This window comes from Palaemon carinicauda, chromosome 31, assembly GCF_036898095.1.
Source record: "Palaemon carinicauda isolate YSFRI2023 chromosome 31, ASM3689809v2, whole genome shotgun sequence".
Classification (NCBI taxonomy): Eukaryota; Metazoa; Arthropoda; class Malacostraca; order Decapoda; family Palaemonidae; genus Palaemon; species Palaemon carinicauda.
The window spans coordinates 85,852,921-85,880,418 of NC_090755.1; the positions used below are offsets into that span (position 1 = coordinate 85,852,921).

At 43.1% G+C, this 27,498-nt stretch overlaps 1 protein-coding gene across 3 annotated transcripts in view; it reads right to left on the reverse strand.

Moving 5' to 3' along the window:
• Positions 1-1,133: 1,133 nt before the first annotated feature.
• LOC137624603 (myoneurin-like) overlaps positions 1,134-27,498 on the reverse strand; it is a 47,626-nt gene continuing 21,261 nt past the window's right edge. For all 3 annotated transcript variants that reach the window (XM_068355561.1, XM_068355560.1, XM_068355559.1), the window contains 3 exons: positions 14,463-14,996; positions 9,390-9,623; positions 1,134-3,402 (listed from right to left, as the gene is read on the reverse strand). In XM_068355561.1, the coding sequence (XP_068211662.1) occupies positions 2,800-3,402; positions 9,390-9,623; positions 14,463-14,996 (1,371 nt within the window). In that variant the 3' untranslated portion in view covers positions 1,134-2,799. The remainder of the gene's footprint in view (positions 3,403-9,389; positions 9,624-14,462; positions 14,997-27,498) is intronic.

A 27,498-nucleotide genomic window follows, 5' to 3' on the forward strand; every position in this document is an offset into this window, starting at 1 on the left:
AAATGGCAAGAAATGTAAAGAACCAAATGAATTAGTTTAAGCCAGAACAGCTTTTATTTCCACTTAATTTGTTTTGTGACGCAGTTCCAGTAGGCCCTGCTGCTTCCTCCGGTGCCTTAGATGACCGCGGAGGTAGCAGCAGTAGGAGATTCAGCATTGTGAAGCTTCATCTGTGGTGGATAATGTGGGAGGTTGGGCTGTGGCACCCTAGCAGTACCAGCTGAACTCGGTTGAGTCCCTGGTTAGGCTGAAGGAACGTAGAGAGTAGAGGTCCCCTTTATGTTTTGTTTCATTGTTGGTGTCGGCTACCCCCCAAAATTGGGGGAAGTGCCTTGGTATATGGATGGAGTACTTGAAGTATATTGCGCACTTAAATATTTGGGAAGATTCATTAGAACAAGTCCTTCTATTAATCTTTTGCATGTTACCGTGTGTGTAACTAGTCCCAGTAGCAGACTATCCCATACATATCTAAAATTAGACCAGGAAAAGCAAAATGAGCTTATATGAGTTCATCACAAATGGAAACATCTCATCCTTTAACAAATGCAATTTAAGTCTGCCAAACAAGCTGGTGAAGACATAAAATCCTTTGTTTTAAAATGAGTTGGTATTACTTAATTTAGTTTAAATAAGAATATAAACTAACTTGAAGGCCACTCATGAATGGCAGAGGTAAGGGACAGTAACATTGCCCTAGCAAGCAGGACAATGCCCTAGAGACTGACCATACTGTATATCATATGATCAGCACCCAAACCCCCTCTCCACCTGACATAGGACCATGGAGGGCCAGGCAATGGCTGTTGATGACTCAGCAGATAGACCTATAGGTTCCCCTGAAACCTCCCCCCCCCCCCCCCCCGTCCTTAGCTCACAAGGATGGTAAGGTTGTGGACACTAAAGTAACTAACGAGTCTGAGTGGGACTCGAACCCCCTTCTGGCAATCACCTAGCAGAGACGTTACCATTCAGGTCACAGCAACCCTAAGTCTTTTCTTGCCACAGCTGACCATAAAGGATCTGTTTATGAAAACGGTAACATGAAAATTGATGCAGGATTCCTAAGGAGTTTGACAGATAAGTCGGAGGGGACTTGGGATTTAATTAGACAGAACAAAGGGAGCTAGACAGAACAAAGGGAGCCTACAAAGAACTTATAATTCTGAGCTACCTAAGGTGCAAGACATCACACGTGATAGGCAGCATCATCTACGAGGGATGTAGCGCTTAGCTTAAGGCACACGTTTACAATCCGAGTTCCAGTATTCTCTTTTGCGATCCGACTTCCAGTATTCTCTATTAATTACTTCCAATGTTATGAAAATCTTCATAAACATAAATAACCAGTGCTAGGGGTAAGATATAAACTGCAGTATCCAACAGAACTCGATTAAAATATATTTCAAAGGGCAATCTGGATGCATGATAAATTTAGTATACATGTACCATTAGGTGAGCAGGACCTCCTACAAATTAAAGTAATATATGTTACCAGATCACGTGCACTGCTATTCGAATGGAATAGAAAAGGTTGGGTACAATAAGTAGCTCTGTTTATATATGCAAAAAATCAATAAGCAATTCTATTTGTCCTAAATAACTTGCCTGCTATGATCTTAACTTTAAACTAATCTTTAGCCAACGGCAGTATATAAACATTGGGTTTCACATACCTTTGTTGCTGTGCTGACTAGGTGTGGTAAATCAATTATTCATAATTTTCTTAAATATGCTACGTCTATGAAGTATACTACCATAAAAATTCTTAATAATTATCATTGTAAGACTAAAGTAGACCTGAAAAAACTAAAAAGTATCAACTAGCATTACGAAAATGCCCCAAATTTTTTATGACTACGCTAAAACTAAAACTTTCTATTATAAGCATAAAACTGAATAAAAAAAAGAAGAAAAAAAAAAAGATTCATGACATACCATAATGATCACCTTCAATATGAATGCTTGAACTATGAAAGTTTACCTAAATTTGCAGTTAACCCTTTTACCCCCAAAGGACGTACTGGTACGCTTCACAAAAGCCATCCCTTTACCCCCATGGACGTACCGGTACGTCATCGCAAAAAATGCTTTGAAAAATTTTTTTTTTTCATATTTTTGATAATTTTTTGAGAAAATTAAGGCATTTTCCAAGAGAATGAGACCAACCTGACCTCTCTATGACAAAAATTAAGGCTGTTAGAGCAATTTAAAAAAAATATACTGCAAAATGTGCTGGGAAAAAAATAACCCCCTGGGGGTTAAGGGTTGGAAATTTCCAAATAGCCTGGGGGTAAAAGGGTTAAGCATCAACGAACTTAAATCTGACACCCAGGGCAGGAATAAGTCTCTAATATGGTCATGACATAGGAGGTAGTAGAAGGGGAAAGTCGAATTAACTATATAAAGAGATGCATAACACACTTCTGACTTATCCTCCTGAAATGTACGACAGTATATCTCGGTATATCTACAAAGCAGAACTTTCTGTAAAATCTGTTGTTAAATAACCAAAAAAAAAAAAAACAAAGGAATGACATTTTATGTTACTGTATTCAAATATTTAAATAATGATAAAATTTGGTCTTTAACAAACGCAAATAAAAAGTGAGCAATTTACAATTGTGTAATTGTTCACTATGCATGGCAACAGAGACAATCAAACGAATTGAAAACATTCCTGTACTTATTCATACGAAGAAGGATAATGACATGTAACTGGGAAGGCATTTTAAATATAAAAACCAATTAACTGACTTATTTTGTAAACATATACCTTTACTGTTTTTACTGTAAAAGTCAATTACTATCTTGGAGCTTGTCTTTTGAGCCAAACCCTTTGTGAGTCAAGAAATGCCTGCTCAAGTGGACTCTTTTAGCAAATGCTGCAGGACATACAGTGCAAGGGAACTGTCTCTCACCTGCATGCATCTCACTATGTTCAACAAATTGGCTATGAGTCTCAAATGTGGCTGGGCACTCATTGCACACAAATACTTTACTGCTGAGATTTTTCATCTGAGCTATCACTTTCCCTGTACCTTCAGTCTCGTGATTCCTTATGTGAACGGTCAATTTGTCTTTGCGGGAAAAAGAGGCATGGCACAGAGTACACACATACGGTTTACTTTTGTCATGCGTTTCCATATGTATTGTCAGGAAAGCCTTGCTAGGAAACTTGGCGTGGCAATAGGTACAGGAAAATTCTTCAATATCGACATGCTTCTGCACATGTCGATGAAGGGCGTACTTCCGCGTGAAGGAGGCGGGGCACTTTAGACATTTGTAAGCCTTATCCCCCGTATGAGAGAGAAGGTGTTTCTTCATACTCTTGAACTTACTGGTTTTAACTTTGGTGAGGCTGCTCTTCTTTTGACCATTAAGATTCCTTTTCATGGTACCCTGTGGAAATGTTTTTGTTCAATAGTCTCATTATATAAAACATACAGGTACTTACAAATGCTCTTTGACACTATGGCTTTTACTCTTGTTATACTATTTCCATTGAAAATTTATGTACAATCATTTATTTCATAGAAGTAATTGCTTTATAAATGTGCTTTTATTGGTGAGATTATCCTCGGAAATGAAATGTTTTTTGTAACAGTTGAAAAAGTCTCTCTCACCACTAAATTTTTTTCAAGATTTTCCTCCTAGGCTAAATGACATTCACCCCATAAAAGATGAAAAAAACAATTTTAATAAAATTTATTATTTCTTTACTAAGCAGATGTTCATATCACTTCTCCAGAGGCTTGGTTTAATCAACCTTTCCCCCTAAAATTTATAAATTTTTCAATTTTTTCCCTACAATATACAAATGCCCTTTCTTTTGACACCATGAGGCAGTGGGGAGGTGGGTGGGTAACTGAACATCAGGTAAATATAGATATAAGAAATTCTATTATCAATAGTCTGTTGTTCTGACACAAAATACAAACCTTTGTTCTTTAATAGTAGATTCAACACGAGCTTGTGTTCAGGCCATAAAAACTTAAGAGCGACGTGGCAGCCAACCTCCCAGTAGAAGCACACTCACTAGCTCAACCACTTTTGATTTGGCCTGCGTAAACAGCAGATGTGCTACACTCTGCTCTGTTTTCTATTGACTGGCTGCTGTTTTCTATTGACTGGCTGTTCTAGCTTTGTTTTCTTTTAATTTCTTTTTCAGGTGCGACTGTGGTGTTTTAAGGAGGCAACATGTGAGTTTGTCCGGGTACAAATGGGGGTACTTTTGGTACGTTACAATCTTCTTTGCAGACTGATCCTAAAAAGCTTTGCCCTTCATGCAAAGGACACTTCATGTTGTAGCCATCCTCCCAGTGGGAGCAGTTCTGCTGCTGGAGGAAGCAGGCAAAAAGTGATTCTTTGCCCTCAAGCTCTGCCTCAAGGGCCAAGAAACCAAAACTCTCTTCTAACTCAGAACAGCCCCCTCCTTCCTCTGCTTGTTCAGTCTCCTCCAGAGAACAAATGATTAAGAGGGATGTGCCTTTAAACTCCCCCGACAACTTTTGAGTCCAAAAGACCCCCGTTGCTTCCCCTGGAGAAGCAGTGACACCCTCCTTCCATGAGAAGTCCTCCATTGGTGCTCTTCGTGAGCTTCGGCCACCCTTGAGACTTTTGGGTTCCCCCCTTTGAAGGATCAGCTACTGAAATAGTTGAAGCGTAGCACACAGTAGAAGCTCCCTTAAGCTCCAGGGATCGGCCTAGGCCCATCCCCCTTCCCGTGCTAAAAGCCTCTTCTTCCTTAGCAGTTCACCCTGCCGAGGTTCTGTTGGTTATCCCCCTCAACCCTCTTGAGGGTAACAACCCCACTCGCCTACCCACCCGAGCTAAGTGTGCGTGCTGAGTCTACTCAGTAAGGGAAGTGTGCATCCTTGGGATTACCCCGTTGCCATGAGTGGTTGTCCGTACTCGAGAGAACACCTCGAGGTTCTCGCAAGCATACTCGCGATTTGTCGTCAGCATGTTCTAGCTTTACGTAGCAAGAGCGGGAGCAGTCACGTCCTCCTCTTGTATCCCAGTGGGCTCCTCATTACTTGAGTTTTCCCATAATCTGGAGGTCATAGTAAAATTTGAGAAGTCATACCTACATCCCAAACAGGAACTGATATATCTGGTAATGCACATCGATACCTGACAGGGAAAGATCTTTCCATCTTGGAGCAGAATTGAAAGGTTCAAGGAAGTAGCCCCATCCTTTCTCCTGCTGAATTCACTTCCAGCCCATTGGTAGCAACGACTGTTAGGAGAGCTAGTGTCCTTAGACCTCTTAGTCCCCAATGGCTGACTCCACATTTGGTCACTTCAGTGGCAACTGAAGACCCTATGGTCTCAAAAGGGATCCTCCAGAAATGTGTTCTGATAGGATCAGAGCACAAGACAGACTTGGAATGGTGGATGCAAGACTCCAACCTTTGCCTAGGGATAGATATTTTTTCTCCTCCCTGGGATTGATGCTCTTCCCAGACATATCAAAAGAAGATTGGAGGGCTTACCTGCAACAACACATGGCCTCCTGGAGTTGAAGGCAACTTTCCCAGCCCTCCAACATCTCCTTTCAGGTTACTCGGTAGTGCTGGTGAATGATAGCACCGATGTAGTGGCATACTTAAACAGCGATGTACCTTCTCGCAACAGCTGTCCTTTAGCAGTCAAGGTTCTGAGATAGACAGAGGACAATCAGATCTCACTATCAGCCCGGTTCATGTAGACAAACTAAGCAGAAGGACTCTGCTAGTGGCTGCAAATAGTTTGGCTCTTCGGATAGGAAAGTCCTAACTTTGTGGAGTTCGCCTCTGATAGACCCATTCGCAAAGTCCCTCAATTTCAAACTGCCGATATACTGCTCTCCAGCGCCAGACCCTCAGGCAGTGATCCAAGATACCTTCCAACATCCTTGGAACGACATAGACATCTATACATTCCCCGCCCCTTTTGCCTTATCTGTTGACTCCTCAACAAAGTGAGATCATCGTCTAACCTAGCAATGACATTGAGCTATTGCAGCACGCAGAGGTACATGGACCTTCTGCTGACGGAGGTTTAGAAGGAGTTACTCTCCTTACACTGTAAGAAGTTGGGCTACTTAGGTCTTATAGTGTGTATAAGGCTAAACTGAGGTTATACAGAAATCTAGATGTAATCACAGTGTGGTCCCTCACTTACGGACCATAATTGCACAGGCTGGCAACCTCTCAAAAAAAACTCCAGTTTATGAAAGGTTCAAAGATATTCTTTCTCTGGGGCTGTGTTTCGGTCTCCTGTAATCATCAGGATTGTAGCTCCTGTCTCGATTAAATATTATGGTTTTTGGAAACTGGGTGTTTTTAACGTGTTGAACTTGAAAACAGATGTGGTTATTGAGGTAGGGAGTCCTGGTAATTTTTAGAAATGTTTCTTCTGAGCCCAACTCTAAGGTTTCTTACTTTGGGAACTTTCAGGTTTTTTCACGGGAAAAGGAGGAATCAGTTTTATCAGCTTTTGTTCGAGTTCAAGAGAATGATATCTAGTTTGGATGTGATGAGGTTTTTAAAAAGATTTCTTGAAAGAAGCTTGTTTCTTGAGTAACTTGAAGACGAGGAATATCCAATTTCAACTCAATCGCTATTGGAACACGACCTTCAATCGTAAGTCAATTTGTATGCCAGTGGTTCTAGTATTTATACATTATAAATGTAAAGCCGACTTCAACTATAGAGGAATAATGGGACAATCCTTGACCTTTAACCCAAGGTGTAAACCGTGGAAATAAGAGTTCCGGACATCTCTCTCTATAGAAATTCTTCCCAAGGAGGGGTGGGGTGCAACTACGAATTATTTTCTTCAGTTAGAGAAGTGGTTGACTAAGTCCTTCAGCCTCAGAAATCTCTAATTATGGGTAAGTGCATGGCATGTTTTCAGGCTACACGACACACTGGCATAGATTCAAAACCAGGAGGGAACCAGGTGGGAATTACTGTTCTGGATGACATAGGTACTTATATCTTGGACAAATTTGAGGGAAATAATCCTTTTACCTCAGATTATTCCAGGAAAATTGAGTTTTTTAGCCAGTTAGTTACGAGAAATTACAAGTACTGTACTCCTAAACAAATTGTTTCTCGTCCTTTAGTTTGTTGGGAATTTAGAACTTGTGAAAAACACCAGTTTTAGATTAGACAACATGGTAAATGGAAGCCCCATAATAGGACTGGTAAAATCTAGGTCAATCATTTGAGCTGTGTTGAGCAAGTTCAAGAGTTCTCCAAGCAGCTGTATGACTCTGGCGTTTCTTTTTAGTTGCAAAGAGGATGTGGCCTCTATTTGTCAAAATATCCTAGTTGGCTTTATAAATCCAATCTTTTCAAGCCACTAGTTTTGAAATTGGTTCACCCAAACCCATACTTGCGTCAACCAACTGAATGAGTTGTGTCCTTATTCTAAGAGCCACAGTGTTTTTGTGTCGTCTGGGTTGTCTATCTAAGGTCCGTGAAGGGAGTCCATCAATAATTTGTACCAAAAACCGGAATGTTTATTTTAATTAGTGTAAGTTGGGGAACATTTCAATAACAGAATCATTTAGGATAGTTTGGCGAGTCTTATTTCCTTTTATAAGAGGAAATAATTTACTGAGGCAATAAATGATTAGAGGCTAAGCTATAACCCTAGTTGGGAAAGCAAGACACTATAAGCACAATGGTTCCAACAGGGAAAAACAGCCCAGTGAGGATACGGAACAAGGAAATAAATAAACTACAAGAGAAGTAGTAAACATCAAAATAAAATATGTTAAGAACAGTAACATTAACTTAGATCTTATGTATATAAACCATGAAAACTTCCAAAAACAAGAGGAAGAGACATGAGATAGAACAGCGTGCCTGAGTGTACCTTCAAGCAAGAGAACTCTAATCCAAGACAGTGAAAGGGCATGGTACAGAGGATATGGCACTACCCAAGACTAGAGATCAGAGGTTTGATTTTGAGTGTCTTCTCCTAGAAAAGCCGACTTTAATTCTTGATGGAGACCTGAGAATCGGCCCTCCTGTACAGTTATGCCAGTCATATTTCAGAAACTAAATTTTGTGGTCTTTTGAAGTGTATACCAAGGAAACCTGTATGTTGATTGTGTTCAATTACACATCTGCCAAATGTGCAGGTAGGTATGAAAATGGCCATGGTTCCTATTTTGTAAGTATTACTGTTGCATTTTGAAATACCTGACAATCAATTTACAGAAGTAATTCATAATAAACAGTTCTGGCAATTTTTCATGCCTAGTCCAGGGCACGCTTTTAACCCTTTTACCCCCAAAGGACGTACTGGTACGTTTCACAAAACCAATCCCTTTACCCCCATGGACGTACCGGTATGTCCTTGCAAAAAAAATGCTATAAGATTTTTTTTTTCATATTTTTGATAATTTTTTGAAAATATTCAGGCATTTTCCAAGAGAATGAGACCAACCTGACATCTCTATGACAAAAATTAAGGCTGTTAGAGCAATTTAAAAAAATATATATACTGCAAAATGTGCTGGGAAAAAAATAACCCCTTGGGGGTTAAGGGTTGGAAATTTCCAAAGAGCCTGGGGGTAGAAGGGTTAAGAGTGAATTTTTGGCCAATGGCAAAACACCGAGATCATTCAGTGTCGAGACTACGCTTTAGCTGGCTTTAAACCAACAGAGTAATAAACTCAGGAAACACTTTAAAAAAAAAAATGTTTAAACACAAGAATACTAATCTTTTTTTATATGAATACATAACATTTTGTTACATAGTTGACATAACAGAAACTTATGTAATGAATTACAGTGAATACAAAAAAAAATACAAAATCACTTCTTGTTTTTGGGCAGCCCAACTCGCCTTGTTCTCTGCATCATATAAAAGGATATATGAGGAAAACTAAAAGTATCATTTTCACCTCTCTTATATATTAGCATTAGCAAATAATATCCCCACCACTGATGATACTTTAAGCACTTAAGTGCCTACCCTCCCATCCACTTCAATTTCAGGAAGTTTCATATAGTTTTCTAGTTTGTCTAAGAGCAAGATCTATAAATCTGGTTAGGAGTGGTTCATTATCGAGATATTCTACTTTACGATTCATTAGTTAATGTATTCTAAAGCATTATAAACTATTTAGCAGTTAATGTATTCTATAGTCCATTTCTTTTAGCGAGGCATATTTGCACCGACATGCAGCGGTGCCCTTTTAGCTCGGAAAAGTTTCCGGATCGCTAATTGGTTGGACAAGATAATTCCAACCAATCAGCGATCCGGAAACTTTTCCGAGCTAAAAGGGCACCGCTGTGAGTCGGTGCAAATATGCATCGCTAAAAGAAATGGACTATAGTGCAATATAAACATATTGTTGACGCTATTTTCAAATTTCAACATACCTTAAAGAGCTTTGAAGACTCTGGCGAAGAAAACTTTTCTTTTTTCAGCAGCTTCCTTTGGTCAACATATTCATCCGGTTCAGTTTTGATAGCTGCAGAATGTTCTTGCTGTATAATCCCTGCTTTCTCCTGTGCAAAGTGTTGCTTTCCATCTGTGATGAACTGCCTTTCTGTTTGTGATATTATCTTCTCCAGAACTTCTCTCTTCTTGATCAGATCTCCGTCATTAGCACCCTGGAACACATTAAAAAATGTATTTGGGTAAATTTCGTTTGTGAATTACTCTACTCTTGATATGGAAAAACTTGACATTTGGTTAACCCCTTTACCCCCAAGGCTATTTGGAACTTTCCAACCCTTAACCCCCAGGGGTTATTTTTTATTAAAGCACAATTTGCCGTATATATTTTTCAAATTGCTCTAACAGCCTTAATTTTCGTCATAGAGAGGTCAAGTTGGTCTCATTCTCTTGGAAAATGCCTGAAATTTCTCAAAAAAATATAAAAAAAAAAAAAAAAATTTGTAAATAGCAGTCTTTTGCAAGGACGTACCGGTACGTCCATGGGGGTAAAGGGATGAGTTTTGTGAAACGTACCAGTACGTCCTTTGGGGTTAAAAGGTTAATTTATAAAATTAGGATAATACACTACTACAATGAATTGATTATATAATACTATATGTGGATGAGATCACGATGAGGGGTAGATGGAGATGGTTTGGGCATGATCTTCGCACTCCCAAGAGAGATTAGTTCACCAAACGTTTAACTGGGCTCCACAAGGCACTAGAAGAATTGGAAGACCCAGGCCTTCCTGAAAACTTTAGGGAAAAGTGAGAGGAAAAAATATGGACAAGAATGAGGATGAAATGAAAGATTGAAAATGTGACTAAAGAAAACATGGTTTAATAGGAATGAAGATGTAAAACGATTAGAAAATGCTAATAGTAAGAATGAAATGTCAAAAGATAAAATACATGACTTAGGACTATAAAGCATGAAGTAGGAGATGATGAATGGAGAAATATTGAATTAAAAGCTCAAGACAGAGACGACTGGCGAAATCTAACCGAGGCCCTTTGCGTCAATAGGCGTAGGAGGAGATGATGATGATGGTGCAGTAGTATCTTATATGAAGTGTAATGTGTATTTACATGATTTTTTCTAGTTTTAAAATAGCAACAGTAAGTCACTTGATCAAAAATCACAATTTATAAATTTTGATAGGATTTAATTGATTTATTTTGAGCTGTATTAACAAATTCTGGGGCCCGGGAGGCCACTCAAGCACCATCTGTGTAAAGGTGACAGTGAGAATGAAACAAACCTTCTCCTTCGGACTTATGACAATACAATCATTACCATTCAGGTTCTTGAAATGAAAAAGTGACAATTTTAATGATAGAAAAGATATGGTAATATGCAAAGGCATAGCAGTCATTCATGCTTTCTTACTGAATTTCTATCTATCGGTTCCAGCTACCCACCTATCTAATAAAAAAATATTCAAAGATTACTGGAAATAAAGGAATTTTGAAGGTTTGTATTTTCCAAACTATAAGTTCCGGTAGGTCCTGCTGCTGCCTCCGATGCCTTAGATGACCGCGGAGGTAGCAGCAGTAGGGGATTCAGCATTATGAAGCTTCATCTGTGGTGGATAATGTGGGAGGTTGGACTGTGGCACCCTAGCAGTACCAGCTGAACTCGGTTGAGTCCCTTGTTAGGCTGGAGGAACGTAGAGTCAAGGTCCCCTTTTTTGTTTTTGTTTCATTTGTTGATGTTGGCTACCCCCCAAAATAGGGGGAAGTGCCTTGGTATATGTATGTATGTATGTATGTATAAGAACCTGAGTCCTTTGATATGAGTATATTTTTAGAGTACAGCTGGTCCTCAACTTAGTTGGGATGTTTGTAGGGCGAATTGTTTGTACAGTAAGTCCAATTTTGTTACATTTTGGCCTAGGGTAGACCTAACATGAATTCCATGCTTATGAATTCCAGCTACAATAATCAACAAATAGTCGCGTTTCATATGAAATAGATATCAGGTTGTTTTGCTTACTGTATTAAATGATAAAATATTGTTTTATTTGTTTTGCTTACTGTATTAAATGATAAAATATTGTTTTATTTGTTTTGCTTACTGTATTAAATAATAAAATATTGTTTTATTTGTTTTGCTTACTGTATTAAATGATAAAATATTGTTTTATTGCAGTATTTACTTATCTTGCCTTTGTTATTTTCAGTTATATTTGTGTTTGCATCTCCAAACGTTTTTAAGTTATGGACCTTTGGGGACCTTCTGTAGCCAGAACCGTTAAAATTTCAACTAGATGCAGTAGTTACCGCCGCCGTGGGGCGGGGAAGCTCCACCCACAACCTGATCGACTAATGAGCTCCTCACTTTCAGCCCAGAACTAAGGACTGGGAACCCAACGGAGAAGAAACTAGCACCGAGACACATTCAAGGAAATAGGTAAGAGTCGATGGGATTACCACAGACCTTGCTGCTTACATCAGGATCTTGGCTCTATTATTAGCCGTAGATACAACTGTGACTCTGGCATAAAAAGGAGTGGGCATCATGAAAACGCTATATTCCTGACAATTGCAGTATTGACGGTTAATTTAAGATCTCAATTTTCACACAGCTTTTTATGTTATAATCCTATATTTTTGTGGTATATAATTATGATTTACAATAAAATATAGAATGGCAAAACCTCAATTTTAACTATTATTTTTATATGAATGTTCTTTCTTTGTGTATACTGTAATGTAAGATATAATAAAAGTTCTGTAACATATTTAATTGCTCATCCTACACTCATTTCTACTAAACCCTTATATTTTTGTCTAGCCAAATCCTATTCTTTTATATTATTTTTTTTTCTTAGCCTTTTAGAGATTAGTTTTGAGACAATTTATGCCATTTTTTTCTTCAAAAAATATTACAAATTTATTCATCTTGGGCTAGAAAAAGTAACTTTTCAGTAATAGTTGAAACATTTTTATCGTTTGCTAATAATTAAGCTAAAAATTTCCCTCTTTATATTCCAGAGAAGTACCCAGGATGGTCAGACCCATATGCAATAAACCATTACTGTATCATTTACAGTACCAAGAAATCCACATTACCATCATGATGTCTACAGTTTTCAGGAAAGGAAGTTAAGAACACCACAGCATATCAACAAATACTAAGAAACCGCGAATTACGACGAAAAGAGGAAGCAAAACTTGAGAGAACAAAGATGGGAATGTTGAGAGCAAAGCTCAAGGGAAAAAAGATAGGAATGTTGAGATGGATTATGGGAATATCACAGCTTTAAAGATTGGGAAATGTTGAAATAAGAAGAATGGTCAGCGTAGTTAAGGTTACAGAAGTGATAAGTCTAACGACAAAGATGGAGTGGGCACTCATTGAGGATGGATGGGGCAGAAGGGAGTGAGGAGAGCTTGGGAGGGATCTGTTAGGGGGAGGAAGATTGATAGGGAGGCAGAAAATTAGATGACGAGATAAGGTGAAGAAAGGTCTTGAGAAAAGAGGTTTGCTGTAAGAGGATGCCTTTGGTAGAAGGAGCTGGAGACGGCGCATCAGGCAACCGACCCCTTAATGTAGGGATAACGGTGGGAGAGAAGACAACTAATTCTCAGTTAAATTTGTACCTGTTCCCTTCAATACCTAGTGTCTAAAAAGACTGTCTAGTATCTGAGTCAGATTCCTAAATCCTGAATTCTATTTGATATTTCTGATGTGAGTAAATAAACCTAACTCTTTATTGTTATTTTTCATTATCCTGGAGAGTACCCACTTTGCTTATTATCTGATTTGAAAATAATGTTAGGTATTATAATTGAACTATATGCCTGGCTGTGTAATATCTTACAAAAAGTTCTTCAGGCCAGGCAAACATCAAGATGATGAAACAAAAAGTTCTTCAGGCCAGGCAAACATCAAGATGATGAAATAAAAAGTTCTTCAGGCCAAGCAAACATCAAAATGATAATAATCATGAGAAGAATATCAATGATAACTAAAAGTGTCGTCTACCAATTACTTACCATCAAATACAGTTCAGCAAAATGAGACCACCCACAAGCTTCTAGACAAATTAATTTTTGCAACTAATTAAATAACTATGTAAATTTCTTAAAATGCTTATGTAAATGCCTTACAATGTAAGAGTAGGAATGTACATGTAGCGATTTTTAGCCTGACATGACAATTGGAGTATTATAAAAAAAATATTTCCAAAATTAGATGATAAGTATTCAGTGGATCACAGAATAACTTGGGAGTATACTATTGGTTAATTAATATTGTATAAGGGATCACTACTCTGTCTATTATAAAGTGAAGACTGCCTGTATTTCCTATTCCATAGAACACAAAAAGAAAATTAAAAATTCAAGGAACAAAGCAGATAATTAGTTTAGTTCATAATTAAATAAATAAATAAATAAAAAAGCAAAACAGCAGGGAGTAACCACAGCTCATCTAAATGATGATGGAGATTAACCCTTTTACCCCCAGGCTATTTGGAAATTTCCAACCCTTAACCCCCAGGGGGTTATTTTTTTCCCAGCACATTTTGCAGTATATTTTTTTTAATTGCTCTAACAGCCTTAATTTTTGTCATAGAGAGGTCAGGTTGGTCTCATTCTCTTGGAAAATGCCTGATTTTTTTAAAAAAAATTATCAAAAATATGAAAAAAAAAAATTTTATAGCATTTTTTTTGCAAGGACGTACCAGTACGTCCATGGGGGTAAAAGGATGGCTCTTGTGAAACGTACCAGTACGTCCTTTGGGGGTAAAAGGGTTAAACAATAAATAAATAAAAAAGCAAAACAGCAGGTAGTAACCATAGCTCATCTAAATGATGATGAAAGATTAAAAGAAGGAGAAAGTAGATCCATTAGTGCTTTAGTAATCCACACCTGCTGTTCCAAGTCCTAATTACACGAAATCAATAATTAAAATTAATAAGCAAACCATTCAACCTGAGCTCAAAATTTAGTGCACTTGTAAAACAAGTATCTTTTGCATATAAAAATTCACATGAACATACCTCAACACTCTTGTATTTAAATCCAGGAAAAGAGTACTGGTCTTTGTTTTCCCTCTTCTTTCTATCCATGTCTTCTTTTTTAATGACACCACTTGTACCCTGATGCATATTATCCATATCGTCGTGTAATTCAGAGCTGTCGGACATAGACTGCATGGATCCCATTTCGCTCTCTTGCCAGCAGTAACCACCGGACGAGGAGCCCTTATTGTCGTCCACTTGGGGACTCTCCACAGCTACCAGAGGGTCACTGGAATCCCCATCTGGAACAGCAAGCCCTTTGATCTGCAAGGCCTTAGCAACCATCATGAACCTCGAAAGGTTAAGCTGGGATACGTTAGCCGACCCCGTGTACATGTAGCAGAGGATGGCTTCCAACTCGTGCTGTTTGACGTCGTGGAGCAAAAGTACCGGATGTTTGCCTTCGGTGTGCTCAAAAACTTCATCGAAATAATTGCTACAAGTGGCAAGGACCAGCTTGTGAACTGCATATAATTTTCCTTCACATCCAATTGTTGCATCAGTGTACCGTTCCTGCAAAGAATAAAAATTATAAATTAGTACATAAATGTTAAATTCAAGAAATATACTTGGAACACACATGACTGATCATGCAGTAATACATTTTATAAATTTGGCTTTATGATTAATAACAGTAATACATTTTATAAGTTTGGCTTTATGATTAATAACAAAGTAATTTTGAATTCTGTCGAGTAAAAAGTTACAATGAAAAGAGTTAACTTATTAAATCAAACTGTACGAATTAAACTCAGTAGCATATAAAAATCTGAAGCCATGACACCTTTACACAGATGCTCTACACTGTGAATTCTATATTGTCCGGGACTATTAGGTGGCTTTTCTCACTGTAAAAATTGGTTGAAATTTTGAGTTTTTATGATAAAACAGTTTTATGAATACTTACCTGGCAGTTATATATACATAGCTAATATTAGCTATGTATATATAACTGCCAGGTAAGTTCTATTCATAAAATTAGACTTTACAGAAAGTTTAAGGACTTGAAGTACTAGACTATCTAAAATCACATTTATTGACTGAATAGATAAATTCATTTAATATTGGAAAGATGGAGAGCAGTTATCTAGGAAATTATCCCCTCAGTGAAATAATCTTCTGCAGAATCTTGCTAGCACTTTGTTGCAATTGGCACAGTTGTTAACTCAAAACACAGAGATAGTTAATTGTCACAGCTTTCAACATGAAGATTGATATGAAGAAAGTTTATACGTATCATTATAGTTGATAAGTTCTTCATTAGAAATGACAAATTCGAAGATAATTTGTATTTTTCCTAACCATACAAACCTTAGCTATTTACATTGGGTTTACCTTTAACGCAGCTGAAATGACGAGCCAATAGTTTTAACGAGGGTTAATTACCCCCGCGCTAGTTAGCGGGGGGTAGGGGAAGGGTAGCTTGCTACCCCTCTCCCCCCCACACACCGGTGACTTGCTTCACTTCACTTAGAGGTAGGACTTGACTTGGGGGTCAGGGATGGCGGGCACATATGTGTAAATAGCTAAGGTTTGTAAGGTTAGGAAAAATAAAAATTATAAAAATTATCTTCGAATTTGTCATTTGTTCCGTAACCGAAATACAAACCACGCTATTTACATTGGGTGACTTACCCCTTAGGAAGGGTGGAAAGTCCCCAGCCTTACTGACTTCGGCTTGCCCGGGGGCTCAATCTCTCAGTGAGAAGCACTAGAGAAAAGGAGCCCCTGCACCTCACAAGTTCCTAGCATCGCTAGGAACGAGTGGCCTACATAAGCAGTGTGTGGAGGAAAGAGTGACTCGTCCTATGAAGTTGACCTAGAGACCTTTAGATAGGAATCTAGGATAGGACATTCCCAATACCACCTCGTCAGGGTATGGGGGACGCAACAGTATTAAGCTTAATACTAGGAGCACAAAGAAGCATGGGTTACCTGCAGAGGTCGAGGTCAGCTATGCGAGGACCAGGATGCTGCTTCCCCAAGAGAGGGGACAATGAAGAAAGAAGTAAGGGTCAGACATACTCTTTCATTCACGCAGACTAAAACCGGGTAACAACGCCCTCAACCTACTGCTACTTGTCCAAAAAGGAGCCAGAGGTTAGACCAGCTGTTGTGCAGCCACCACAGGGCCGATAGAAAACGTATCGAGACTCCTGTGGGTCACGTCTTGCAGGTAGTGGGCTGTGAAGGTCGTCTGACGCTTCCAGACCCCAGCTTAAAGTACCTGCGTCACAGAGAAGTTTCTCTTGAAGGCCAGGGATGTAGCAACACCCCTGACATCGTGTGCCCTAGGGCGACGTGACGGAGGAGGGTCTGGATTCAAGGCATGGTGAATAACCCTTCGAATCCAAGCTGAGATGGTGTTCCTGGTGACCCTCCTCTTAGTCCTGCCTGTGCTCACAAACAAAGCTCGCACTTGAGGACGGGCTGCAGCCGTTCTCTTCAAGTAGTGCCTCAGACACCTCACTGGACATAGTAGCAGCTGGTCTGGGTCGCTTGTTACAGAACGGAGACTCGCGATCCTGAAAGAGTCGAAGCGAGAATCCGGCACTCCAGGATTCTGAGTCTTGGCAACAAACTCAGGGACGAACCTGAACGTTACCTCCCCCCCATCCCTTTGAATGGGCGATGTCATACGAGAGACCATGAAGTTCACAAACCCGCTTGGCCGAAGCCAAAGCGAGTAGGAAAGCCGTCTTCCAAGACAGGTGGCGATCGGAGGCCTGGCGTAATGGTTCGAAGGGAGGTCTCTTAAGAGCCCTGAGGACTCGAACCACGTTCCAAGGAGGAGGTCTCACTTCCGACTGGGGGCAGGTAAGCTCAAAGCTACGTATGAGTAAAGAGAGTTCTAGCGATGAAGAAATACCCACGCCCTTCAGCCTGAAGGCCAAGCTTAAGGCTGAGCGGTAGCCTTTCACTGCCGAGACAGAAAGGCGCATTTCTTCCCGCAGATAAACGAGGAAGTCCACTTTGCTGGAATAGTGGCATCGAGAGGAGAGATACCCCTCCCACGATACCAACCACAAAAGACTCTCCACTTTACTTGGTAGACTCCCTCAGAGGACCTTCGCAGGTGCCGAGACATTCTCTCCGCAACCTGTTGCGAAAAGCCTCTCTCCGTGAGGAGACGCTGGATAGTCTCCAGGCGTGAAGCCGAAGCGAGGCCACGGCCCTGTGAGGGACGCCAGAGTGGGGTTGTCTGAGAAGCTCGTGTCGTGGAGGAAGTTCCCTCGGGAGCTCCGTCAGGAGTTGCAGAAGGTCCGGGAACCATTCCGCGTGATGCCATAGCGGACCTACCAGAGTCATCGAACAGTTGACCGATAGTCTGGTCCTGTTGAGCACCCTCCTCATCAGACAGAACGGTGGGAAGGCGTACACGTCGATGTTGTCCCACCGTTGCTGGAAAGCATCTTGCCAGAGTGCCTTGGGGTCCGGGACTGGGGAGCAGTACAGGGGCAGCTTGAAGTTCAACGCTGTCGCGAACAAGTCCACAGTCGGGGAACCCCACAAGGTCAGGACTTTGTTGGCTATCTGAGGATCCAAAGACCACTCGGTACTCACTATCTGCAAGGCCCTGCTCAGACTGTCGGCGAGCACATTCCTCTTGCCAGGAATGAAGCGAGCTGATAGTGTTATCGAGTGGGTTTCGGTCCACCTCAGAATCTCTACTGCAAGATGGGATAGCTGCTGCGAAAAAGTGCCTCCCTGCTTGTTGATATAAGCCACTACCGTTGTGTTGTCGCTCATCACCACCACGGAGTGACCCGCCAGGGACCGTTGGAACTTCTGAAGAGCCAGAAAGACGGCCTTCAATTCTAGCAGGTTGATGTGTAGGCACTTTTCTGATTCTGACCAAAGGCCTGAGGCCCTCTGGTTCAGAACGTGCGCCCCCCACCCTTCCTTTGACGCGTCCGAAAACAGAGTTAATTCCGGGGGGAGGACGAGAAGACTCACTCCCTTCCGCAGGTTCTCGTCGATCAGCCACCACCGCAAGTCCGTCTGTTCCAAAGACCCCATCGGAATCAGAATGTCCGGAGAATCGGATCCTTGATTCCACCGGGACTTGAGCCGCCACTGCAGGGATCTCATCCTGAGGCGGCTGTTTGGAACCAGACGGGACAGGGAGGATAGGTGACCTAAGAGACGCAACCACGACTGGGCGGGGAGCTCTTCTCGCCTGAGGAAGGGTTCCGCGACCCTCCTCAGCCTTGCTATCCGGTCGTCTGATGGAAAGGCTTTGTGGAGATTGGTGTCTATTAGCATGCCTAGATATACCAGTCGTTGGGACGGCTGCAAAGAGGACTTTACCACGATCCCCAGATCCTGGCAAAGATCCAGAAGCCTGTCTCGGTGCCGAAGAATGGTTGACTCCGAGTCTGCTAGGACCAGCTAATCGTCCAGATAACGAAGGAGACGAATGCCGTTCCTGTGCGCCCAAGATGAAATCAGGGTGAACACCCTGGTGAACACCTGAGGAGCTGTGGAGAGACCAAAACACAGCACCTTGAACTGGTAGATCTTGTCGTCTAGGCAGAATCTTAAGTACTTCCTGGAAGACGGATGGATTAGGATCTGGAAGTACGCATCCTTTAGATCCAGTGTGCACATGAAGTCTTGTGGTCTCACCGCAAGTCTGACCGTGTCTGCTGTCTCCATGCTGAACCGCGTTTGCTTGACAAACCCGTTCAGAGCTGAGAGGTCGATGACAGGTCTCCAGACGCCTTCTTTACAAGAAAGAGTCGACTGAAGAAGCCTGAGGAGCCGTCGACGACCTCCTGGAGAGCACCCTTCTCGAGCATGGTCTCGACTTCGGCCCGAAGGGCCAGCCCTTTGCCGACCCCGTGGCATAGGAGCTCAACGACACTGGATTCGCTGTCAGGGGAGGTTGAGATGTTGTGAACGGGACGCGATAGCCTTGGCCGATCACTGAGACCGTCCAAGCATCGGCCCCGTGTTGCTGCCACCTGCGGACGCAACACTGAAGGCATCCCCCCACAGGTGGACACGCAGGGGGACTGCCACCCCTATGGCTTGCGGCCGCGGCCGCTACCCCTAGGAGTCTTGCCTCCCCTGGAGGACTTACCGCCCCTCTTGACCTTGGCTGGAAAGGGCTGGGGCTTAGACACCACCTTCTTAACTGCCGGTGCCTGCTTCGGACCCTTACGAGGCTGCTGCTGCTGTTGCGGCGGAGCTGGAGGCTTATAGGGCCGAGCTGTAAGGGCCCTATGGAGGAGGGAGTCGTGCTGGATTTCCTACACCTCTCAGCCGTTCGCTCCATGTCCTGAGGCTCAAACAGGTTCTCCCCAAGAAGGGAAGCATGTCTGAGCCTACACACATCCACGGCGGGGACCTTCGGAAGGAATCTCTCGGTCACAGCATCGCGCCGCTTCAACACCGAGTTGGCCCACAGGGTGGTGACCTGGTGCGCCAAAAACTCGATGGAGCGGGTGCCCTAGAGCAAGAAGGTTTCCAGGGCCTTCCTATTGGTCTCCTCAGACAAATCCTCGGAGCGCAATAGGATGCCCAGAGTTCCTAGCCAAAAGTCCAGCCACGAAGTGGCCTGCATGGCACATTTAGCGACCTTTTCATGGCTAAGGATCTCTGCCGCCGAGAACGACACCTGCCGGGAAGAGAGCTTCTCAAGGGGAACTCCCTTCGCCAGCTCCTCCACGGAGTGATGGAGAGGAAGAGCGAGGCTAAACTCACCCAAGATCTCAAAATACCTCCTCTGCTGAAGACGAGGAGGAGGGATGAGCTTGTTCCCGGCAGAGGAACGACTGGAGGCGGCAAGAATCGCGAGCTGAGCGTTGGCCCTCGCTCTGGCACTCTTCAGACCCCGAGACTAGGGCAGAGCCGCACTGGACTTAGGGGCCTTCCGAATGTCAAACACTTCGTCCAAGATAGTGTCCTTGCCTTCACGGGGGGCAATCACGGGGTCCATAAGCCCGTTAAGTTGCCTTATCAGGCTCAGGACCTGCCAGAAGGCATGTTCAGATTCCTGCTGATCTCCTCCCTGCGGGCTGGCAGCTAAGTCTCCTGTCCCCGGAATCTCTTCCTGGGGTGAAGCGTGGACGTTCCCCCGGGGAGCCGTGGGTTCCTGACGAATCCTTGAAGAGGACTTCGGGATTGTCTTGGAGTCCTTGGATTCCCTCCTGGGAGGGATACAGGATCCCAACAAAGAGGTTCGAAGAGCCCCTTCCGCACGAGACGACTCTCCTCCATGAAGCGAAGTCTCCCCCCTTGGTACCGAGGGGAAGACTAGCGCTTCACTGGACTCACCCGAAGACAGAAAAGCCTCGTCCACGGGAGAAGGAGAAAACGCTCGAGCAGGAGAAGGGGGCTTCGCGACAAACCTCTTGGGAACCAACTTCGCCCTGGGGTAAGTCACCACGAAGTCCACTCCTCTCTTTCTCTTCAGCGAAGGAGAGGCAGCCGTTGGTTTGTCGCCCTGATCGGCGAGTGCTGGTTTCATTACCCTCACTAACGCCTGCATCAGAGGACCAAACCAAGTCTGTTGCTCCACGGACACAGAGTCCGAAATCCTCGCTGGAGGGAAAGGGATCGGGCGATCCTTTGGAGTGGACACCACAGTAACTGCCTGAAAAGAAGGGGGGGAAGAAGGATGCACTAACCTCTCCGCAGTTTCTTCCCTGTCCTGCACAACAGTCCTGCGTTTGGATGGAGGCGATCCCGAGCGCTGTCTGGGAACACGCGTTCCTACTGCTACCACTGGCTGCGAAATTCGCCGCGAACGATGGTCGCACGAAGGTGAACGGTCGCGCGGGCGCGCAGGCGAGCGGGCGAGTGATCGCGCAGACGCGCGGGCGCGCAGGCTAGTGGGCGCGAGGGTGCACAGGCGAACGAGCGCGTGGCCGAGTCGGCGAACGAGCGCGTGGCCGAGTCGGCGAACGAATGCCTTGGCGCGATGGTGAGGGAACGCGTTGCCGCGTGGGCGAGGAATGTCGCTGGCGACGTAGGTCAGGAGACCTGTAGCGCGAGGGAGAGCGATTGCGCGCAGGCGATCGGTGGTGAGCTGGCGAACGCTGACGCGCAGGTGAGCGATGGCGCGTTGTCGCATGGTGACACGTTGGCGAGCGATAGCGCGCAGGACGCGCAGGTGAATGATCGCGCGATGGCGAACCATGTTCTTCCAGAATCTCTGGTCGACAACGTGTTGGAGAACGCGTGCGCGCAAGCTGTAAGTCACGCGGGCGGTCCGGAGATCGCCGATGATCAGGTGATCGTTGACGCGTAGGAGAACGCTGACGAACAGGCGATACTAGGATCATCTGTGAACGCTGGCGAGCAGGTGATCGCTGGCGAGCAAGGGGGCGACGCGTGAGATCCTGTGAAGGAGCAGTTGGTGCGGCGCGTTCACGAACAGGAACAGGAAGATCGTAGGCGCGTGGGCGAACATGTGCTTTAGAAACACGCGCTGGAGAACGCGGACGATGTTGAGTAGACACAAGATGAGGATCGCGAGAGAGCTCAGGAGACTGATGGCGCGCAGGGCGCCCAACAGGGACTGCAGGATGATCAGAGACCACAGGGGAGCGCTGGCGAGCAAGAGGGCGATGATCCTCAAAAGAGCGCTGACGAACGGGAGAGCGCCGACGCTCAGAAGAATGCTGACGAGCAGGTGAGCGCCTGTGCGCTAACACTGCAGAAGGGCGAGCAGGAGAATGCTGGAGCGCTAAGCGCTCATCAGGAACCACAGGATGGAGGATGTCCTCAGGAGAGCGCTGACGAGGAGGGCGAACATCAGGAGAGCGCCGGCGAACAGGTGAGCGCTGACGAGCAGGAGAGCGCCTGTGCTCTAACACTGCACGTGAAAGGGAAGAATCCCTTTGCCCCGAAGGGACCGTTGCCCGTCGGGTGACGAGGTCCCCAGAAGGTGAAGTTCTAGCAGGAGTAGGAGAACGATCCGCAGAGAGGTCCAAAGGAGCAGGAGCTGTAGGCTGAGTACGACGAGGAGGGTCCCCTTCGGAGGGAGAAGATCCAAAAAGGCGCCTCTTAACCCCCTTACAAGGGGAAGGGAGGCCCTTGCGACGCAGCGGACGGTGAGCCTTACGGCGAAGGTGGCCACGGGAAAGGTCATCAGGACCATCAGTCCTCCGAAGGGGAGTCTCAGTCAAGGCACTCCCCTTAGAGAGAAGCTGAACAGCAGAAGAGCCCGTAGGACTCACTTCCCCCTTCAAAGGATGTACGGAAGGGGGAGGAGAGTCGTCAGCACCAACATCCTCAACTGCACCTGCATAGGATTGCCCAGCCCCGTCGGAGGCCTCTGCCACCACGACGTCGACGATAGACAGAGGGTCTACCTCTGCTACCGCCGGCGACTGCTTAACGGCGGCCCCCAACGAGACAAGGTCAATCAAGGCGACCCTGGAGGGCAAGCCCTTAAGCCCCAGGGAAGCCCAAATCTGTAAAAGATCATCATTAGACAACGAATTATCAATAACCTCCCCCGGAGGAGGAGGGGGAACCGCCCCGCTATGGGAGGCGACGCCCTCTCCCCCCACCCAAGGTCGGGAAACAGAACTAGGGCCTGCGCTACCACTCGGCCGACGCTCCTTAGGAGCCGGACGAGGGGGAGCTTCGGAGGAGGTTTGGGCGGCGAAAGAAGAGTCTCGAGAACCCTCCTCCTTCAAGGCAACCCCCGAAGGAGAACGGTCTTTCTTGGACTTCTTCTTACGCCGGCGGCCAAACCTCTCCCACTGGGAGGCAGACCACTCCCTACACTCACTACACGTTTTCCTGGTCACACCGTCGGCCCCGACACTGAGGGCAAAGGGTGTGAGGATCCGTATCCCAGGCCGACATAAAGGTCCCACAAGGGCGGCCGGCAACACCAGGGCACGTACGCATAGCAAAAATAAAATAGGTAGTCAACTTCAAACACACACACAAGCTGTAGGGAAAAAGCAGAAAAAAGATTAAAGACTGTCAACGAGGACGACGGACAGACACGTCTGTTCATCGCCGAGCCAAAAGTGAAGTGAAGCAAGTCACCGGTGTGTGGGGGGGAGGGGTAGCAAGCTACCCTTCCCCTACCCCCCGCAAACTAGCGCGGGGGTAATTAACCCTCGTTAAAACTATTGGCTCGTCATTTCAGCTGCGCTAAAAGGTAAACCCAATGTAAATAGCGTGGTTTGTATTTCGGTTACGGAGCAAATGGAATTTAAACCGATTCCTGTGGTCCTTTACGATAAAACTGCTAAATATACTGGTACCACTGACTGATATATACATTACTATCCATATAGACACAATCAAGACAAATGATGAGGGCTGAAAGGTAGACATTTTCCCATTATTAGCCCTAAACATTTTACCGAGGACTTAGATGGGCACGCCTAATCAAGACCTCTGGAAATTGGCTAATTTCCAAAGGCTATCGAATCAACCTTATAGTAAAACCACCACCTTAACTCTTGAAGTAAATACGAGGAGTTAAAAAATGGCTGACGGTACTGCAGCTTCTGCCAAAGACTTATTTAGAATCCTACCTCTTCTTCTTCTTCTTTGTCTACATCTTTTTCCCACTTCTATGTGGGGTCGATGTTTTTGGTCAGCTTTCTCCAATACTTCTGTCCCACATCTCATCACCGGTTAATCCCTTTGATCGAAGTTCATCCTTGATACAGTCCACCGACCTTCGCTTTGGTCTCCCTCTCCTTCTCGTTCCCTGTACCTCCATTTCCATCACTCTCCTCCCAATATACTGTTCATCTCTTCTCATGATATGACCATACCACCTCAGTCTACTTTCTTGGATCTTATCTGATAGTTTTCTAACTCCTGTGGTACCCCTAATTACCTCATTCCATATCTTATCTCTTCTTGTCACTCCCACACATCCATCTCAACATTCTCATCTCTCCCACATCCATCTTCTTCTCTTCTGTCTTCTTTATTGCCCACGTCTCCGCTCCATACATCATTGCCAGGATAATGCATTCACAAATGCATCTTTTCTTTCAAGGGGAGAATATTCATTGGAGGTTCTACTGCCCTCCAACTGAAGTGTGACATTGCAAAGATGTCTATTCTTGTAATGGAAAATGGAAGGCAGAGGAGCATGCTAGGAGTCAGCCAATCTAACTGTAAGTTAGCAACCAAAGCCTTCTATTCAGACAGAGTGGTTATTGCTGCTGAGTATCTTGCATATCAATTCTATGACTTTTTCATTACCCAAATTACAATATGTTCCCTTAATTAGAGAATTCTTCCAAGAAAATATTTCATGGGGAGGATAATAACAGGTTCCCTTAGAGGAAGAAAGTGTAGAGAGGGTGGAAAATGACTTAGATATATCAGGTTACCTAGGAAACTTTGGTATATTTAATGACATTCAATGATTGATTAGATTAATAAAGGCTTGATTTAATTATCTGCCACTAGAACCATTAGGTTAATCACTACCATAATGAAAATGTATTAAAAGAAAAAGTGGTAAATTGATAGTACTTAATATAATATGATAAAGATAAAAGTTTTGAAAATCTTTTATCACAATATATTTCAAAAACTCTCTTGACTTTAATGACATCATCATTATCTAAGATTTCTGTGGAACCTGAAATATGACAAATTCGTAGATAATTTGTATTTTTCTTAACTATACAAACCTTAGCTATTTACATGGGGTGAGTCCCCTCCGTGGAGACACCCCCATGTAAATAGCGTGGTTTGTATTTCATTTACGGAACAAATGGCGAGTTGATTTCTATCATCTACATATTTGATAATTCACCAATATGAGTGCCACAGAAAAGGGGCACCTTAGTGGTCTATCAACCCGCAGTATGAACTACAGAGTTATAGCACGCTTCATGTATAAGCCATGTACTTTGATGTCAAGTCCTTTTCTTTGTATAACTCTTCTATGCAAACACATACCAACTACAGTAGTACATACCCTTTACTTTCTCCTCTTTCCTTACTCATTAACCCTTTTACCCGCAGGCTATTTGGAAATTTCCAACCCTTAACCCCCAGGGGTTATTTTTTTTCAAGCACATTTTGCAGTATATATTTTTAAAATTGCTCTAACTGCCTTAATTTTTGTCATAGAGAGGTCAGGTTGGTCTCATTCTCTTGGAAAATGCCTGAAGTTTCTAAATAAATTATCAAAAATATGCAAAAAAAAATTTAAATAGCAGTTTTTTGCAAGGACGTACCGGTACGTCCATGGGGGTAAAGGGATGAGTTTTGTAAAACGTACCAGTACATCCTTTGGGGGTAAAAGGGTTAACAATAATAAGCATTATACACACTGCCCCCTTACTGTATGTGTAGCTAAAATAACTCTTCTGTGGCTATACGTCCACGTTTAGATAAGACTCTTTGACATGGGTAAGTACCTCTTCTAGAAAGACAATGTTCCCTATGGTTATCGTTATTATTATTATCATTAGCATCTCAGTTACAACCCTAGTTGGAAAACCAGGAGGCTACAATCTCAGGGCTCCATCATAAAATATTCAGTACTAAGAGCAGTAACAATGTTAACCCTTTTACCCCCAGGGTATTTGGAAATTTCCAACCCTTAACCCCCAGGGGTTATTTTTTTTCAAGCACATTTTGCAGTATATATTTTTAAAATTGCTCTAACTGCCTTAATTTTTGTCATAGAGAGGTCAGGCTGGTCTCATTCTCTTGGAAAATGCCTGAAGTTTCTCAAAAAGTTATCAAAAATATGCAAAAAAAAATTTTAAATAGCAGTTTTTTGCAAGGACGTACCGGTACGTCCATGGGGGTAAAGGGATGAGTTTTGTGAAACGTACCAGTACATCCTTTGGGGGTAAAAGGGATAACAATAATAAGCATTATACAGTACACATTGCTCCCTTACTGTATGTGTAGCTACGATAACTCTTCAGTGGCTATATGTCCACACGTTAGGGTAGATAAGACTCTTTGGCTATGGTAAGTACCTCTTCTAGAAAGACAATGTTCCCTATTATTATCATTATTATTTAGCATCTCAGTTACAACCCTAGTTGGAAAACCAGGAGGTTACAATCTCAGGGCTCCAGAATAAAGCAGCCCAATGCAGAAAAAAAAATTGTGATGGAGAACCAATAAGTAAATCATAATTGATAATAACAAAACATTATAAAATATTCAGTACTAAGATCAGTAACAATGTTAACCCTTTTACCCCCAGGCTATTTGGAAATTTCCAACCCTTAACCCCCAGAGGTTATTTTTTCCAAGCACATTTTGAAGTAAATTTTCTTTAAATTGCTCTAACAGCCTTAATTTTCGTCATAGAGAGGTCAGGTTGGTCTCATTCTCTTGGAAAATGCCTGAAGTTTCTAAAAAAAATATGAAAAATATGCAAAAAAAATATAAATGGCATTTCTTTGCAAGGACGTACCGGTACGTCCATGGGGGTAATGGGATGGGTTTTGTGAAACGTACCAGTACGTCCTTTGGCGGTAAAAGGGTTAAATAGACATGTCATTCATAAACTATGAAACGAGATTTATGTCGGCCAGTTCCAACAAAAAAGCACTTGCAATATGTTTTAACATCTGAAGTTCAACTAACAGATTAAGATGATCGGGTTTAAAGGTTTCATAAATGGCAGAGGCAAGGGACAGTGACAATGCCCTAGATACTGACCATATATCTATATGATCAATGCCCATGCCTATCTCCAATCAAGCTAGGACCAGAGAGGACCAGGCACTGGCTGCTGATGACTCAGCAGGTAGACCTATAGGCTCCCTCAAACCCCACTTCTACTTAGCTCACAAGAATGGTGAGGTTGTAGACACTACTAGAAACTACCGAGTTTTGCAGTATCTTCGTACTATTTATAAAATCAGATGCATTCATCGAGAGAGATATAGTGTGTAGCTAAACTTTTTACCAGCCAGGAAAAGTAATCATTTTCCTTCCATTTTATTTTAATAGATAGGTACTTTTCTTTATCATCATATGTTTTGTTATCATGATTAGATACTTAAGATTTCGAAATAAGGAAATAAAATAAAATTCA